This window comes from Xyrauchen texanus, chromosome 45 (genome assembly GCF_025860055.1).
Source record: "Xyrauchen texanus isolate HMW12.3.18 chromosome 45, RBS_HiC_50CHRs, whole genome shotgun sequence".
Taxonomy (NCBI): Eukaryota; Metazoa; Chordata; class Actinopteri; order Cypriniformes; family Catostomidae; genus Xyrauchen; species Xyrauchen texanus.
In genome coordinates, this window is record NC_068320.1 from 21,813,327 (window position 1) to 21,831,260 (window position 17,934).

Consider the following 17,934-nt stretch of genomic DNA (forward strand, 5'->3'; position numbering starts at 1 on the left):
TGCCATAATTCTTACTGAAAGCATTTTCACAATCTAATGAAATATATAATGGTTTATAAACCAATCCCATTTACAACACATCATTAATTGAATTGTACAATATCATGTTGACCATTTATTTATTTATGTATTTATTTTCCAATTGATTTATTCCATTTATTAGTCCAATTTAATATGCATTAAATCCTTTTTTTTCTTCACATTTCTGTTAAAGGAATATTCAAATCTGTATTGACAGCATCTGTTGCATTATCTTTATTATCACAAAATTATATTTTGACTTGCCCCTCATTTTCTATTAAAAAAAAAAAAAAGGAAACATCTGGATGGCAGTGAGGCACATACAATGAAAGTGAACGGGGCCAATCCGCAAAAGTGATCTTAAAGGTGCCCTTAGTAACTTTTGTCATTGTGTCAACTTGGACTTACACTGACACCTATAGTGGCTTGGATGCATTTATATGTTTTTAGTTACAGATGCCATTGTAGTATTCACAGTCAGCCATGATTACTTTAATCAATGAGTAAAGTGTTAAATAACAGGTCGATTGCTGAGATTAAGTGAGTAGTAGGCCCTATCCGGCTGGTCGTGTGATTCTAACATGGCAGCCCCCATGTGCGAACCCTCTCCATGTAGAATAAAACAGCTTTTATAAGGTTACTGATATGACTGGAGTCTTCATCTTAATGTGAGTGCTCATGATTTCCTACATATATTGCAAAATTACAATTCATGTCTTTAGGAGTTAATGAGGAAAAAAGGACTGAGTGCACTTTTAGCCAGTATTGAAGCGGGGATATTTTTAACATGTTTGTATACTACATACATCTCCCACTAGAGGCCAGTATAGGACAGATATTGAGATTAGTCATACACACATGACTATTGAACGTTACATAAATCCAGCAAGTAAAATCCAGGAATAATCCTTTATTTTTAGTTTTACAGGGTACAAACAGAAAACCTAAGATACAGTGCAACAAGCTCTAATAAATAAAGATTATTCAAGTATAATTTACCTCAAGTTAATTTATCACTGCACAGCATATTTGATAGACAAATATTATTTTATTTATGGCCTCTTATATAATGCCCTGTGTAGTGTCTCACAACTGGAACAGTTTGTTTCGCAACCATTTTTATGCTGGAGACCATGAAATCAAACAATATGAAAGAATTAGTCAAGGGTTAGGTCACATATTATTTTTTACTTATCGTACTGTAGCATGCATATTGTATATTCCACATGTTTTGGCACAACACCATGTCAAGACAGTCACCAGTAACACCTGTATGATCGTGAGACAGTTATTGCTTAGGATAGAGACCTGTCTTCTGCACACCAAACGCGGTGATGAAAATGTTGATGATGACAGTGAGAAACACCATTGCAGTGGCCAAATTATTCATTATGTCCAGCTTCCTCTGATTGGCCACTTCATTGAGGTTTTTGCGAGCTGAAAAGTGGAAGTATGATAAAGAATCATGGGATAGTTTACCCAAAAATGACACTTTTGCCATCATACTCACCTGCATGTGTTTGGAACAACATGAGGGTGAGTTCAATAATGACAGTAATTTAATTTGTGGGAGGACTATCCCTTTAAATATGAAACCATTTTGATAATGTGTGGTAACAAAATGAACAAGCTTTTTAAGAGCTAAATATCTTATTTTGATGGACTTTTGCATAATACACAATGTATCTCACACTCACCCATGTTGACAAATAGAGCCCCAGCAAGCACTTGGAAGAAGAGTGAGGCAGCGATGAGTATGATGACGGTGAGGTAGTATTTGAACTCAGGGCCCTGCTCCAGAACAGCTTTCAGCTGAGAGGCATTTGCCATCAACAGCGCCACATCCAGCATACTCTCTGCTACAGTCTTCTTAGTAGCATAGTGGTTCATGTTGAGGGGTTCTGCAGGCTGAGAGAGAGAGAGAGAGAGAGAGAGAGAGAGAGAGAGAGAATCTCTATATATATTTACTGAAGCTTTCATTATGGTCTGAGAGCTTTGAAGTGAGTCATTTTGATTCCTCAAACTTATCTGTCTGACCAGTGTTTGCAGTTAACATTAGTTTCCAAGGCAAAATGGCTGTGTATACAAGAGTTGGCTGTATATACAAAAGTGAACAAGCACAAAAGAAAAGAAAGTGTGTGGGGAAGAGTGTCTGATTGTGTGTATTGAGAATCACTGGACCTTTTCTTCAAGAAAGGATTCTGCCACAATAGCACTTTGATGCAAAGCTGTTTTATGTATAGTGCTTCCAAAACACTGCAGTGCAAAACAGGTTCCTTTCAGCTGCTTGTCTGAAGGCCGTAGACTCAAAATGGCAATTCGAAATGCTTCTACTGTAAATTTGTGTGACAGTGCTGTGTTGAAACAATGCTTTGAGGCATCGATTCAAGTGGCAAAGTGATTTCAGCAACAATTTATTTAGGTAGGTCACATGGGAGCAATGTCAAATTGTTCAAAATGTATAAAATGAGTCATACGTGAGACTCTACTGTGTTCAACCTTGCTGCAACACCTACACACATCGAGAAACAGATCATTCATCTAATGAGCCTCCTGGAAGCTCAGTTGTGGCTGAAATATCTGTCTCCTCCAGCAACATCTGTGCCCTGCGAGATAATGTTCTTTAAAGCAAGAGAAGTTCTCAGCAAAAATGTGTATTTTATACTCTATAATAATTTCTGATCACATTCCTTTATTCAATTCCAGCTACAAAAGCACTCAGAATTTCCCATTTCATTCATAATTTACATACACATTCTTGCTATTCACACACATATAGTTTATTTCATACACAAACAAAAAGGTAAGCATATAACAATTTTTTTTCCATAGATACATTTATTTATAACATTTAATAATAATAATGTAATTACATTTATTTCAATAATTTATTGAAATTTATAGGAAATATACATTTTGTTTTTATGGCATCAGTTTTGAAGAATTCCTCACTATACAACGTTTTCACAAGTGCCTAAAACCTTTGCACAGTACTGTATACACTACAGGTCAAAAGTTTTGAAACACATGACTGAAATGTTTCTCATGATCTTAAAAATCTTTTGATCTAAAGGCGTATATTAAATGTTTGAAATTAGTTTTGTGGACAAAAATATAATTGTGCCACTATATTAATTTATTTCATTACAAAACTAAAGTTTTATATAAAAATAAAGTTTTTGAAATTGATGACTTGGACCAAATAATAAAGAAAAGCATCTAATAACTTCTTCAATGCTAAAAAGCATCCCAGGGTGATACCTCAAGAAGTTGGTTGAGAAAATGTCAAGAGTGCATGTCTGAAAATTCTAGCCAAAGTGTGACAACTTTGAAGATGCTAAAACACAGTTTTGGTTTATTTTGGATTTTGTTTAGTCACAACATAATTCCCATAATTCCATTTATGTTATTCCATAGTTTTGATGAAATTACTATTATAATAAAAAGTGAAAAAAAAATTAAAAATGTATAATTAAGAATGAGTAAGTGTTTCGGTGACCGGTAGTGTGTGTGTGTGTGTGTGTACACAGACACACGCTTATATATACTGTATGTTTGTGTTATGACCATAATAATGAATGTGCACATCTGCACATTCCTCAAGCAAAAGGAAGTATAACCAAACTTGAAATTATGATCACCAAGGAGACTGCAATGGCAAGATATACAGTGAAAAAGGAGTTACTTATTGGTCTGTTCTCACCCAAAACTGACTGGATCGCTTCAGAAGACATTGATTATACCACTGGAGTCATATGGATTACTTTTATGATGCCTTTATGTGATATTTGGACCTTCAGAGTTCTGGTCATCATTCACTTGCATTTTGAGGATCTACAGAACTGAAATATTCTTCTAAAAATCTTAATTTGTGTTTAGCAGAAGAAAGAAAGATCTGATATGACATGAGGGTGAGTAAAAGAGATTTTCATTTTTGGATGAACTATCACTTTAATTAGTTAATTACATGTACTACTACTATTGCTGTGAGAGTTATAAAATATATAAGTACATCATCATGACTTTTTACGATAAACCAGTGCGCTGTCATGAGTTAAAAAAATCAGTCATGAAAACTTGGGTCGAAGTTCACGTTTGTAGTTATCTATTTGACCAATAGAGAGCAGCATTTCACTATTAAATCGTTCATGTTTTTAATAGATTTTAACTATTAATTATTAAATTAACTATTATTTCGTATTAAAAACATTTTCTCCTTTATTTCTTCTTATTAGTATTCTTCTTTTCTTTTTCTGTTTTTCCTTTTCTTTATTGTTATTTTTTGCAGCTATAGGCTACTTGTACTGAATAGTCAGAGGTGAAAAGTACATTATCCATATACATTCATCTTTTTTTCCCTGAAAGTTGTACATTACAAAACAAGAATAATATGCCCTTTAGTGCCAAATAGCCAATAAAAGACACTAAAGTCATATGTTGACTTTTTATATTCTCAAACCTCTAACTATTAAAAAATCATCAATCAGACAACCATATCCTTCTGAACTAAAATGATATCTCTTATATTTCAGGTGCTCTTGCAAACTTTTATACCAATCTCAAAATCAATTCAACAATTACACCTAACTTCTTGTGTTATACAAAACACCCTTACTCATACCATACCGTCCTTCTAGACTCTTTTGACATCTTATCATTGTCTACAGGACATGTTAAAAAATATATATAAATACAGTACATGACCCAGTTCAAGAATGTGCAGATACTCGCTCATTCACACCTCTCAAAGAAGGCCAGCAGACCTCTTTTATCTACATTAGCACAAAGTGTTCCACTGAATGTGCTATGCTGTCTTTCACCTAGGCCCCACCCCCTTCCAAAACATACATACTGTATACATGTGATTAAGGCTTGTTTTTTAAGAAATCATTTTTTAACCGCCTCCACAAATCACATTCCAGTAAAACAAAAACCAGGCACGCTTCCAAATACCACGTGCATTGGGGACGCTTTCCTTTTCTTTTTTCTTTTTTTTAAATTAACACCATGGGAGAGGTCGGGAATATTTTATATAAGGGGCCCACAGGAAGTCCACCTTCCCACATTTTTAGTCTCAGAGACACAGAGTAGTGAATGTACATAGAGCTAGAACAATTAAACATTTCTGCTATGTTTCTTATATTTTCATTCAGTTCATTCAAGTAACAGAATTAAGACACCCAGAACGGTGCCAGTGGATTTATGTTTAAGGAAACTGGTCAAAGCTTGCCTTAGTTTAGCCTGTGGGGGTAGATTTAAGTATAATTTAGAAGTCAGGAAATGGTCACATCGCCGGGCCCCTGGGTCAGATCCGTCCAACTTTTCTATTTCCTGTATTTCATTAATTCTTTTTCAAGTTAAATGCCAGCCACCTGTAACCAAATGATGCAGAAATTACACACTTAACATTTAAAGACTTAACACTTAAATGCCCCCCTTACGTTATTCCAAAGCAGTACGACTTACTTATTTTTCTAGAACACAAATGGAGATGCAATGTTTGCGAATGGATCATACAGTTAAAGCTTTTAGGGGACAGTTTATGCACATAACACTCCTTTTATGGCACCTGCCCCCAAAGGCTTTATTAGTTATCATAGTTTCTCCTATTACACCTTCTTCTACAGTGTAGTATGAGATAAGGCCAGAAAACAAAGGATTTCTGTCTCTCCTGGTTTTCTTAATTAAACAAAGGAAGCACTTCAATCCTATCTGCCATAGTTGTACAAACATAAATAAAGCAGATATTGTGAGATTTTATGACTACACACCCTTTTTGGCTGTGGGTTTTGCTCTGACATAATGTAATAAATTAATAAATAAACTGTCGCACAGTGCATCAATGTTTTTTAGCAAAGTGAATTTTGAATGCTACTCTTCTTTATATATATATATATATATATAAACACAGGCCTCTGTGACAGCACTAGACTGTGCAAACAGCAAAGACACAAAGCATGGGACAAGGAATCTGCCAATACATTTTCATAATGTAAACGAACATCCAAGGAGTATGGCTAAAAAAGAGAGAGCATGGAATAAGGCGCTTAACTGGACTCTGCAAAGAATGAAAAACGGTAAGTTAATTGTCATCATAAAAAAAGACACAATTGGAGCAGTACTACGAGCCACAAGTGCTGAAATGCCCAAATCAGTGCCAGAATCAATTGCAATGGTTGAATAGTGAAGTTGGTGTGAATTATTCTTGCACAAGAAATAACTGACTGGGCAACACCATTCTCGTCGGTCTGTAACAGCAGGTCCAACCTGACTGGTATCCACCTGGATCTGAAAAGGTTGTCCAATTCATGGTGCCGCCAGGATGGGGGCAGTGGTGAGCAGCTTCTTCACATTGTCAAAGACCTGTCAGAACTGTGGTGGCCACTCAAATTTGCCTTTTACTGTACTTTCAGTAAGTTAGTCAAAGGGGCCACAACTGAATAGAACTTAGGACAAAAACTCCTATAATACCCCACCATGTCCCAAAAATGCATGTACTCCAGTTTAGAGGACTGTTGTCAATGGCTTAGCCCGCACAGGATGCACAATTCCCCGCCCAACAATTTTACTGAAATATGTCACCATCGCACTTGCAAACTCACAATTTGCAAGGTAGACGGTGAGCCGAGCCTCAGCAAAATGCTTGAAAAGTGCTTGGACACGGCAAAGGTGCTGTTCTCAAGCATCACTATAGACACTTAAAGGATTAGTTCACCCCAAAATTATAATTCTCTCATGATTTACTCACCTTTAAGCCATCCCAGATGTGTATCTCTTTCCTTTATCAGCAGAACCGAAATGAAGATTTTTATAAGCACATTTCAGCTCTATGTGTCCATACAATGAAAGCAAATTATTAACGTTTCGATAGTAAAAGTTAATTCTCCTGATTTATCGTACTTTTCTCCATTTCTAAGAGCATCAGCTTCCTCTGCTGTTCAAAAGTTAATAAAGAAACAGTTGGTACAGTAGTAGCTTTATCTCCTGGACCCTGAGCAGAGGGAAAGGTGAGTCTGTCAGGTATTAATGCAAATACACCCAAATCTGCAAGAGCTGATTTTACAATTAGTCCTACAACCTCTCTGAGACATTTTTCATCAGCTGTAAGACTTATTTTAAAATGTGCTGCCAGTTCAAATAATTGCTCATTAGATAGTTTGTCCAATTGCTCCTCAGTTGGATGCTTAAAAACTAAATCTGTAGCTTACTCTCAAATTTCTCAGAATTAATGATTTTCCCCACCTACAATCCATGGATAAACCAGAAAGATACAACAACCATGCCAGAGCCCTCAACCCAGTATTAGCACAAAAACAACAAACCAAAATAATAAAGTGTTAACGCAAAGTGTTGCTACAGCCTACATTGTAAAGACACCAATATGAGAAAGCATATGTCCCAATTTAACCTTGCAACAACAGACAAACTCAACGTGGGCATACTTATGGCAGAGACAAACTCGATGCATGTACGGCAGGGACAATATCATATTAAATGCAATCTCAAATGCCCTTACCAGTCAGCTAAATATCCCGGTTGAGCCACCATTTGTTGCAGCCTGGCTTGCAACAGATCCGTCATGCTAGTGAGGTAGATCGGTACATGGAAAGAGGTGGTGCAAATCATGCCACTGTGCTCAGGAACAGAGGTGTATAGAATAATCTGAAAATGAACACTTAAATAAGCCGAACTCTGTCTGGGCCCAGTGTTCCCCATCACCCTAGTTACCAAAGGCATAATAGGGGAGAAGAAGAAAAAAAACAGGGAAAGCACAGACAGTACCGTGATTATATATTAAAGACATTAATTTACATAAATTCATGTCTTACCTCACTTTGGTCATCAAGTGAGCCAGGACAGCCACCAGTACCCCTAAATTAATCATAACTAAATAAATAACCCTTGATCTTGGATCCTTGGGACCTCTTTAGATTGCAAACTTCCTTCCTAACAAATCTCATGTCCAATCCTCACACAGCACATGCTTCTTAAAATTGCACAAGGGTTTTCGAGTTCATATGCATTTATTTGTGCTGAAAGTCATGACATGTCCCCTACTATCTTTCTGGGCACTTAACCTGAGAAATGAAAACATGTACCTAGGAGAGACATAGACCCTTCTCTGAATTATTAATGTTCTGCTGATTCTGTAACAAATGTCAAAACCATCAAACGCATGCATGGTTACATAAGCATATGTTAAAACTGTCAAGACATCTAGTGCTACAACATTCACTATGTTGTCATGGCAACCTAGGAATCATATAAACAGAGCTGGTTAAGTGATAAAAACATTCAGCCAATCAGGGGCAGTATGAAATAACTTCATAGCCAATTAGAGAGTGAATATGCTTTTGAAATGTGTTGACAGGTTGACAGGGGCCCCAGAACATTAAGAGAATGTAACAAACAGTAAACCACTGTTTCCCCAGCAACTGGGGCAAAAGGACAAAGCACACATCCAGTATTTCAACATATTAATTCAAAGAATCACAAACATTTATAAATGTCTCATAACAATCCGAGTTTAACATTTTACATTATCTTTTTCAAGTTCATTTATGGAGCATTGGAATTATTTTCCTAATATGACTGATTTTGTTTTACTGTAAAAATAAATGCAAGGCTCTCAATGGAAAATGTAAAAAATGTAAAGTGCTTGTTTAACAACTTGTTAAATTTTCTAGATAACATTAAAACAAATATAGCTACACACACTTATGCACAATAGGTGAGCAATAAACTATACTATGTGTTACTTATCTGAGAGCATTCATTTCCATTTTAACACTGAGATTAGAGACTACAAAGTGTGGCAAGTGTCACCCTTAGTTGAAAAGTAGTGCAAAGGCTGACTGGCCATTGGGGGAACCGGGACTATTCCCGGAGGGCCGGCCAGGGCTGCAACATGGCATAGTGGGCCACGATATGATAATGAGTTTTTGATGAGCTGAAGGTGGCCATGAAATGATGCCACAATATGGGGTGGGGGTGTTCGCTGTCCTTTTCTGCATATTGCGGCGCCGTTTTGTGGTCCGTTCTGCATAATGCGGCGGCTAATTTTAGCTTATAGCGGTTCATTCTGCCTGTTTCGCAGCCGACCCACTGGCCCGCTCGTTTCTTCCGATGGCCAGTCCGAACCTGATCGGCCCCAAAATGCGTCAGCTCTCTGGGAAAATGCATGGTATGCCAGATTACCAGTCAAGCCCTGGGTTAAAGTGAGATCACTCTGTGCTTTTGTGTGTTATGCACCCTCCAGTAACACCCTCACCCCTCTAAAATTATTGGAGAGCTATGTATTACTTTTTATACAAAAAGGTACAAATTAACACATAATACATCCTAATGTTTGTAAACCCAAACTAGCAAAACATTAATTATAACAATATTGGGAAGAAGTATGCAAGTGCATCTTATGGCTTCTTAAGTAGGCATCATAAATGGGTATAACTGTGTATAGGAATAACTTTAATGTAAAGTGCAAGTAAACCAAGTCAAGTGGTCTGAGATGTAAAAAACTAAAATGGCACACTGCCCTAAAGATCTATTCACATTGTACAGTATATTTCACAGCAGGCACATTTATAGGCTTTCATCATTACTGGGGAGTCTGAGGCCCATCAAGTACACAATCTATTAAACTATGATGTTATAGAGGGGTTTAAAATTATTTATTTTATTTATTCATTTTTCAAAAACAGCACCAAAGCATAATTTTCTTTAGTAGCCTATATACAGAATATTGTGTAGCAATCATTTCACATTATAGAGCACAAGATGGTTTATCAAAGTTACCTTACTCAAAAGCCTGTTGTGGCAGAATAATGGTACAGTATGTTAAAACCTTGGTATTTTTATAATACAATAGGCCTATATCATGGTATTTATATGGAAGCCTGCTCCAAAGAACATGTCAAAATACATGGTATTTGTTTGGTTTTGGTACTTTTAAGTGCTTTCATGTAATGTGTTTTGATACACTTTTATTTAGACCGTATCTTTACCTGCAGTAGACAGTCATTCACAGGCTGCACACGTACATGATCTTCATCACTGGCAAACGATTGAATGCAGGGCGCATTTTGTTTGACACAGATGTATCTGTCACCTAATAGGTTGACCAGCCCTGATTGGATGGTTTTGTAAGTGTGGGTCTCAGATAAATGTTTTTTTATCAAAATGTTTTATTTAGGTCCTAGTCCGAGGAGGCCCCTGTCGTACAGTATAGTATAGTATAGTATGGCATGGTATCAAACAGTATAATATAGTATATCTTACAGTAGCCAGCTAGTAGGTAGCTGTGCAGTGTATAAACCTCACCCCCATCCAGGTCATGGCACCACAGTAACCAGTCCTTCTCAACACGCTTCAAGAGGGATTCAAACCAGGGTCTCTGGCATGTGAGGCGGGCGCACTAATGGGGAGGCTAACGGCTACAGCCCTTAGCGTCAGTCGCTAGTGCACCTCTTGAGGCCAGGGGAGGGACATTTAAACACTGCACCGCTACCTACCAGCAGGCTACAGGTGTAGTATAGCATAGTATAGTACAGTAAAGCATAGGGTGGTATAGTGTTGAATAGTATAGTATAATGCAGTACAGTATGGTATAGTAACATACAATAATTATAGTATAGTATAGTACATTGCAGTATACTGTAGTATAGTATAGTATAGTATAGTATAGTATAGTATAGTATAGTACAGTATAGTATAGTACAGTATAGTATAGTAAAGCGGAGGGTGGTTTAGTGTTGAATAGTATAGTATAATGCAGTATAGTATAGTATAGTATTGTATAGTAGGAGTATACCATAGTAAAAGTGATCATTTCTATCAAGTTAATTGCCCCTCTGACAGGGGTAAATGCATTATATGTCTGACTCTTGAAATTGTTGTTTATTCCACCATTAAGAAAATAACTGCTTTGTGAGAACATGTTTTACAGACTACACATGGACGCTTTTAGTCTGTGTACATCAATAAAACCAGGGTTTTTAATCACTGACAGAGTGTCTATGCGTTTCTGCAATAACAGATTTCTTTTATATCTTTTAAGTGAAGTTATCCATGGGGCGTATCATTGGGGTGTTTAGACTTCTAGAGGGTCACGCCATGTTTATCATTACTGTTGCTATAAACATTGGAACATCTTCACTTCATATCAAATACAGGGAAAGTGGAGGCGGAGAGGAGGAGATCGGACACGCCCCTTCCCTGCCCACTGAGCCTGCGGCAGCTGTTGCACTTCAGGAACCCCATGACCTCTGCATACGTACTGTATATACAGTTTTCTGGTGAAATGAACACTAGATGTGCTACAACAACTGTGTTTTATTCACTTTCACACAAATCACGACTACGACTTTGTAAACACTTATTTTTCACACTATTACTCAGAAACAGCTATATTATGATATCGAAACACTCTTACTACAACGCATCATTTGAAAAGCAACGCATCTCAACACTCGCATTACAGACCCACCAACATTTACACACATATTCAAATGTGATTTGCTTCTGCGATAGCTCACCTGATGAAGTGTTAGAATTAAGACAGTGGTTCGAGCAGGTAAGCTGACACGTGTTACTGTAGTAATGCAATTCTGTTCAAAGCCATAATGGTAACCAGAGGAGACGTGCACTCTACGTTGTTCTAAAATAATTTATATTATATCATTACTGACCATAGCCTGCTTGTCATACCAATGTGTGTATGTATGTGTGTCAAAGTGGAGTGAAAGAACAGGAAATGTTTATTTGATACAGTAATTTTCAAGATAGATTTCTTACCTTCTCTTTCCCATGGACCTACAAACATCCTTATATTTCCTGTAGTGTCACAAGAACAAGTAAATTATCAGATATGATGCTCTGTTTTGAGTTAGCATTGGACCAAGTATATGACATGTGTATTTGGGAATGTGTGTGTTCTTAGCAATAGTTTGCAGACAAAATGTATCTCAAAGTGAGCTAAATTTGATAAAACATTCCTTTGAGGACACATCTTGGGACATTCCCATTTTGGGACATCTTCAATTGGAAAAACAATTCATTGATAAAGAAAATAATGTTTTTTAATTCAAAAAGGGTTAGTCTATAGAATTTATAATTAGCTTTAATAAAAGCAATTGAAATCTATTGTATGTCCCCATTTAGATACGTTAATGTGTGTGTGTGTGTGTGTGTGTGTGTGTGTGTGTGTGTGTGTGTGTACACATTCTACTTTGCTTTTTTAGGATAAAGGAACACAGAACTGGAAAACAAAGGTGTAATTTCTTTAAACTCGGTCATGATATTCGGTATTAACCCAGGGGGTGATTGCAAAAGGGACACACACTCATAGTCTCAGAAAATGCATTTTACAAATGGCATGCACAGCACACAATAGATATACACACTATCCTATTCTGTCCTTTGATAAAGAGTATATCTAAGCAGCACCTGGGCTCAGGGCTCTCTCTGCTACTATCTACATTGGAAACAATAATAAAGAGAGAAAGAAGGGGAGATAGAAATGTAAATGGGTGAGAGGAGGATGTAGAGTGGATGAACAGTGTTGAAGCTGGTTCCTGAGCCGAGGGCGGAGGTCTGTGTTTGTCAGCGTAGTTTCCAGTACCATCTTATCACCCTATTTCACTATGTATCTCTATTCCTCCCTGGGTCATTCTATAATTTCAAATAGAATTGTATTTTATTTTATTTCTTATTTTTTTCTTTAACTGTTTTTAATGTCTATTGATAATTTGGCAATAATGTAAAGCAATAAAAAAATCTTAAACACTTTGAAATTGATAGTAAAGCCTTGGCCAAAAGTATTTTTGCAAAGTTTTCTGCTTCAGTTGTTGAGGTGCTGATTCACATTGTTTCTAGATTATTGTGCAGAGTGATCAGATGTATTTGAAATAATTGCAAAAAGCTTCATTGGCCAAAAAAATTAACTTTATCACAAAAAGCTTTTCACAGCACCTGGGGAAGTGTAAACGAGTACTAGTCAGCTGAAATCACTATCATTCTGATTGCATTATAAGAGCAGACTGATTGCTATAAAAGGAGGGAAGAAGTGCCTCCAATCATTGTGGTCTTGTTAGCAATGGTTACCTCTAAAGAAAGATGTGCAGCCATCATCGCTTTGCATCAAAATGGCCTCACATGCAAGGCAATTGCTGCAAAGAATATTGCACCTGAAAGAACCATTTACTGGATCATCAAGAACTACAACAAGAAAGGTTCAACTGCAGTGAAGAAGGCTTCAGGACATCCCAGAATGTCCAGCAAGTGCCAGGACCGTCACCTCCTGAGGAGTCAGCTACGGAATCGTGTCACCACCAGTGCAGAGCTTGCTCAAAATTGGCAGCAGGTTGGTGTAAGTGCATCTGCACGCACAGTGAGGTGAAGACTTTTGGACAATGGCCTGGTGTCAAGAAGGGCAGTAAAGAAGCCACTTCTCTCCAAGAAAAACATCAAGGACAGACTGAAACTCAGCAGGAAGTACAAGGATTGGACAAAAGAAGACTGGTGCAAAGGTATTGTCTCTGATGAAGCCCCATTCCGACTGTTTGGGACATCTGGAAAATTGATAATTGAGAAGAAAAGGTGAACGCTACCATGAGTCCTGTGTTGTGTCAACAGTGAAGCATCCTGAGACCATCCATGTGTGGGGTTGCTTTTCATCCAAGGGAGTGGGCTCTCTCACAATTCTGCCCAAAATCACTGCCATGAATAATGAATGGTATCAAAATGTCCTGCAAGAGCAACTTCTCCCATCGATCCAGGAACAATATGGTGATGATCCGTGCATTTTCCAGCAGCATGATGGAACACCATGTCACAAGGCAAGAGTGATAATGAAGTGGCTCGGTGATCATTACATTGAAATTTTGGATCCGTGGCCAAGCAACGCCCCGGATCTTAATCCCATTGAGAACCTGTGGTCAATCCTCAAAAGGTGAGTGGACAAGCAGAAGCCCACAAATTGTGATCAACTCTGAGCACTAATAAGGCAAGAATGGATCGCCATTACTCAGAATTTGTCCCAGAAGCTGATATCCAGCATGCCAGAGCGAATTGCAGAAGTTATAAAGAACAAGGGACAACACTGTAAATATTGACTCTTTGCATATATTGAATGTTTTTGCCAATAAAAGCCTTTAAAACTTATGAAATGCTTATCATTTTTTTGCAGTATACCATAGAAACATGTGAAAAAATAATCTACAAATATTGAAGCAGCAAACTTTGCAAATTGTATGTCACTGCCAATATTATGGCCACGGCTGTATAATGTATATTGACCCACAACATACCCACATATTTAACATTCTTTTATACATATTTAAGAATTAACTGCATTACTCTTTGTCAGAGACAGGGATATACAGTATATATATGCATGTGATAAGATAACACTGTATTCTGGGATTTATACTAGGACAAACTTATCAAACGTGTCTTTATTACAATTGCCATTTTCTCATTGCCATCAAACTGGCCTGTAATTGAAAAAGAAGGCACCATATATCTTTAAGAGAATTTATAGCCCATTTTCAGCAAAATTATAGATAATTACATTCTAGGCATTTTTGCCCCATCACACTGACCTCATAATGACTCAGATTTATACACATGCTACCATGTCATTATACCAGTGCTCTCTAATTGTATCTTTTGACTAACACACTCTAAAGTTAGTGTGTGTGTGTGAATATGTGTGTGTCTGTGTGGGATGTATGGTGGGGTGTGGTTGATTCAGTGTTGGTATGGGCAGGGCACAAAAAGGCACGATGGCCTTGATTTGGCAGCAGTGGCTCTGGAAAGCACCGAAATGTCTGACTGATTTAGTCATGGCTGCTGTAGTCACATGCACTGGAATGTCTTTCATACTGGATACAGTTGAAACAGCAAGAAATGCGAGTGTGAATTCCGGCCTCTCTGGTCAATGAGTTAACAAACAGCCAGAGTGAGCTGGGCTTTTCAACTGCTCTCTGCAACAGTGTATGATTGAGGGTCAGATTTTGCTTAAGTTTTGTTGCCCAAACATCCCCATAAGGATCGTAAATTGTAAAATAACTTACATTGTAGGGACCAGCCGACGGCCCCCACAAGGAAAATTGCTTAATAAAGATACCAAATAATGTTTTTATAAAAAATCAAAAAATGCAAAAAGCTTATTGTGAGGGTTAGATTTAGGGGCATGGATAGAAAATAGCATTAGCTCATTGTAAAAACAATAGAAGCCAATAGAAAGTTAACTATAATGCAATGCTCCATATGGCAAATGACTGTTGGAGTGCCTCAAAAACACAATAAGAGTTTTTCATCATCTGCACGTATGTGTGTGTGTGTGTGTGTGTGAGGTTTAGGTTTAGGGGATAAAATCTATAGTTTGAACAGTATAAAAATCAATATGGCTATGGAGAGTACTCATAATGATAGCCTCACCAACGTGTGCATGTGTGTGTATGTGTGTGTGTGTCTCTCTAGAATGGTCTCTCTAGCACACTGACTTGAGATTATGGGGCCCTGATGACTCATCGAGCTCAGAAGGCCATAGTGTCTCAAATACTTTCACTGGAGCGTTCACAGGCCATAATTTCATGCAGTACCACCTTTGTCCTGCAGGGGAACAAGTAGTTTGGTCAACCATCTCACATAATGTTAATAATAATTTGGTCTTGGTTGACTTTATGAAACATTTTAAATTAATATTGAAATCTCTGGTCTCTGGAACCTTTTGTATCTTGCAGACTTTTTTGTCTTGGCAAATCTGAGTGCAGTTTGAGATCAGGTTGAGATCTGTTCTGAAAATCTAGAGCAGACACTTACGAGATTACTAGGGTCTTTTTGTCAGGAGAAAAATCTGGGAAACCAGAAACTTCAGTCTAAATGAGAAACAATTGAGATACTAAAGAGATCTCATTTATATTTCATATGGGCATGTGGTGGCTTTGACATCATAGCTTTTCCATGCACATTTTAGAATGCATGTTATACAACATACTGTCAAGAAAATGGCAGAAATGATACCTTTATGGCTACAGCTTCTTGTCACTTGGGCAGTACCCTCAGAGGTACACCTACAGTACCATTTACATGACAATCAGAATATATTTGTCTTACCTGTCCCTAAAGGGTAAAGAAGAGTTGGTGTACCTTTGAATGTACTGCACCAGTGATAAGCTGGAGCACCAATAAAGATACAATAATTGCAAATTTTTCCTGTCAGTGCATTGAAATGTCAAAAAGGGTAGTAACAATCAAAAGTACAAAGTATATTCTGTTTGTGAAAATTAAACAATGAACCAATATTTATGCAACATAAAATCTGAGTGGGAAACAAAAAGTTCAAAGACATGTAGAAGAATGGACGTGTGTTTTTGTGCATATTATTCAAAGGGACGTGCATGTTCCCATTGACAGGAAAGACTCTGTTCAAGTCAAACAGGCTATATAAATAATCTCAGACTACATCAATCGTCTCCACTGCCATGTCTTGTATTGACAACTGGATAGACAGATGCCAAACAGGGACAAACAGAGCATGACTTTGTCTACTGGCTATTCTGAACAACCTCCAGGGCCACTTGTTACATAAGCATCTGAGTTTGAAATTTGATTGTGTTTTCGCCTGGGAAATTAATTCTAGTAAGGTAAAGAGCATGGAAATCAGTGTCATGACTCTTGTACATCAGAGTGGTTGTACATATGAGCTACATTGAAGGGGTCAGGGTTTGGCTGATTAGCTTTTTAAGTGAACCCCTGCAGGCAGATACTGTAATTACACCATTATACTGGCAAAAAGCATTTTCTCCATTGACTCCCATTCTCAGATGACTAAATAACATCTTTGCAAGCAACATATAAAACGCAAGATTATAATTATATTACAGTAGATGTTTTACCATTATCAGTTTTTTGGCGGGCTCTTAAACATGTGACATTTACTTGTTTTTCCCCACTGGCATGATTGCTTCTAGTGAAGGGCTTGGGATTGTATGCATTGTATGGTGTCATCAACCAATTAGCGCTGTCATGGCGTTATTTTTCAGTGGCTCCAGAGTAATTCGTCACATGGTACTTATAACTCAGATGATTGGCTCAAATCTTTTCATTTGGAACTGCACAGCCAAGCAACTGTCTTAGAGAAAAATTGGAATGCTAACGGATAGTTTTCTTCAGGTACTCTAGAAACATTATTCCATTAGCATAATACATGGAGCCTGTAGGCTCCACTCTAAAAAAAATTTGATACCTTCGTTGCTGGTTTTAAAAAGCCACAAACGAGTCACACAGAACTGGATTCAATCAGTATACCATAAACCAGCTGGTTTCTTTAGATGAACAGGCTTTTCTTGGATCGAGGTCAGGGCTAACTATTGTTTAGGGATTAAATCCACACCTATATTATACTACAGTGGAACAGTTTGACAACATGTTTTATGGCCATGCCTCTCATACCACAGCAGACCTATCCCTCTTTGTGGCGTTAAAATACACTGTATCGAATGTATATCAACAAGATTTAAAAATGATGCTTGCTAACATGAGACTTAAATGATAAAATTGCTGACAAACCTTGTTTTAGCAAAGTTATATCCAATTTTCATTATATCCAACTACAAGTTCATACGCCTAATTCTATTGCCAAAAGGGTAATTTATACAACTTTACTGCTCAAATGGCACATTTTTGTATGGAAGAATTAATATAAGCGCTTTAATAAAAATGACTGCTGATTTCTTGCATTAAACTCTCCAGAATGCCTAGCAAAACTCTGTATAAGATTTTTGCATATTTTTACAAAAGCATTTTTTGCCTGTGGTAATCAACAGCATGCCACAGATTCTGTCGACAGACCTTAACTTGTTTGGAACATATTTTGAAACTGGTATTTTGATGACACTGAGAAGTTTT

General features: G+C 37.3%; 1 protein-coding gene across 4 annotated transcripts in view; it reads right to left on the minus strand.

The window, feature by feature from the left end:
• Positions 1–908: 908 nt before the first annotated feature.
• The window catches only part of ninj2 (ninjurin 2), a 59,631-nt gene continuing 42,605 nt past the window's right edge, over positions 909–17,934 (minus strand). For 2 of the 4 annotated variants that reach the window (XM_052118322.1, XM_052118323.1), the window contains exons 2-3: positions 1,719–1,929; positions 909–1,458 (exon numbers count right to left, since the gene is read on the minus strand). In XM_052118322.1, the coding sequence (XP_051974282.1) occupies positions 1,310–1,458; positions 1,719–1,929 (360 nt within the window). In that variant the 3' untranslated portion in view covers positions 909–1,309. Of the gene's footprint in view, positions 1,459–1,718; positions 1,930–7,537; positions 7,645–7,850; positions 7,981–17,934 lie in introns of those variants that run through there. The other 2 variants (XM_052118325.1, XM_052118324.1) reach the window with 2 other exon arrangements.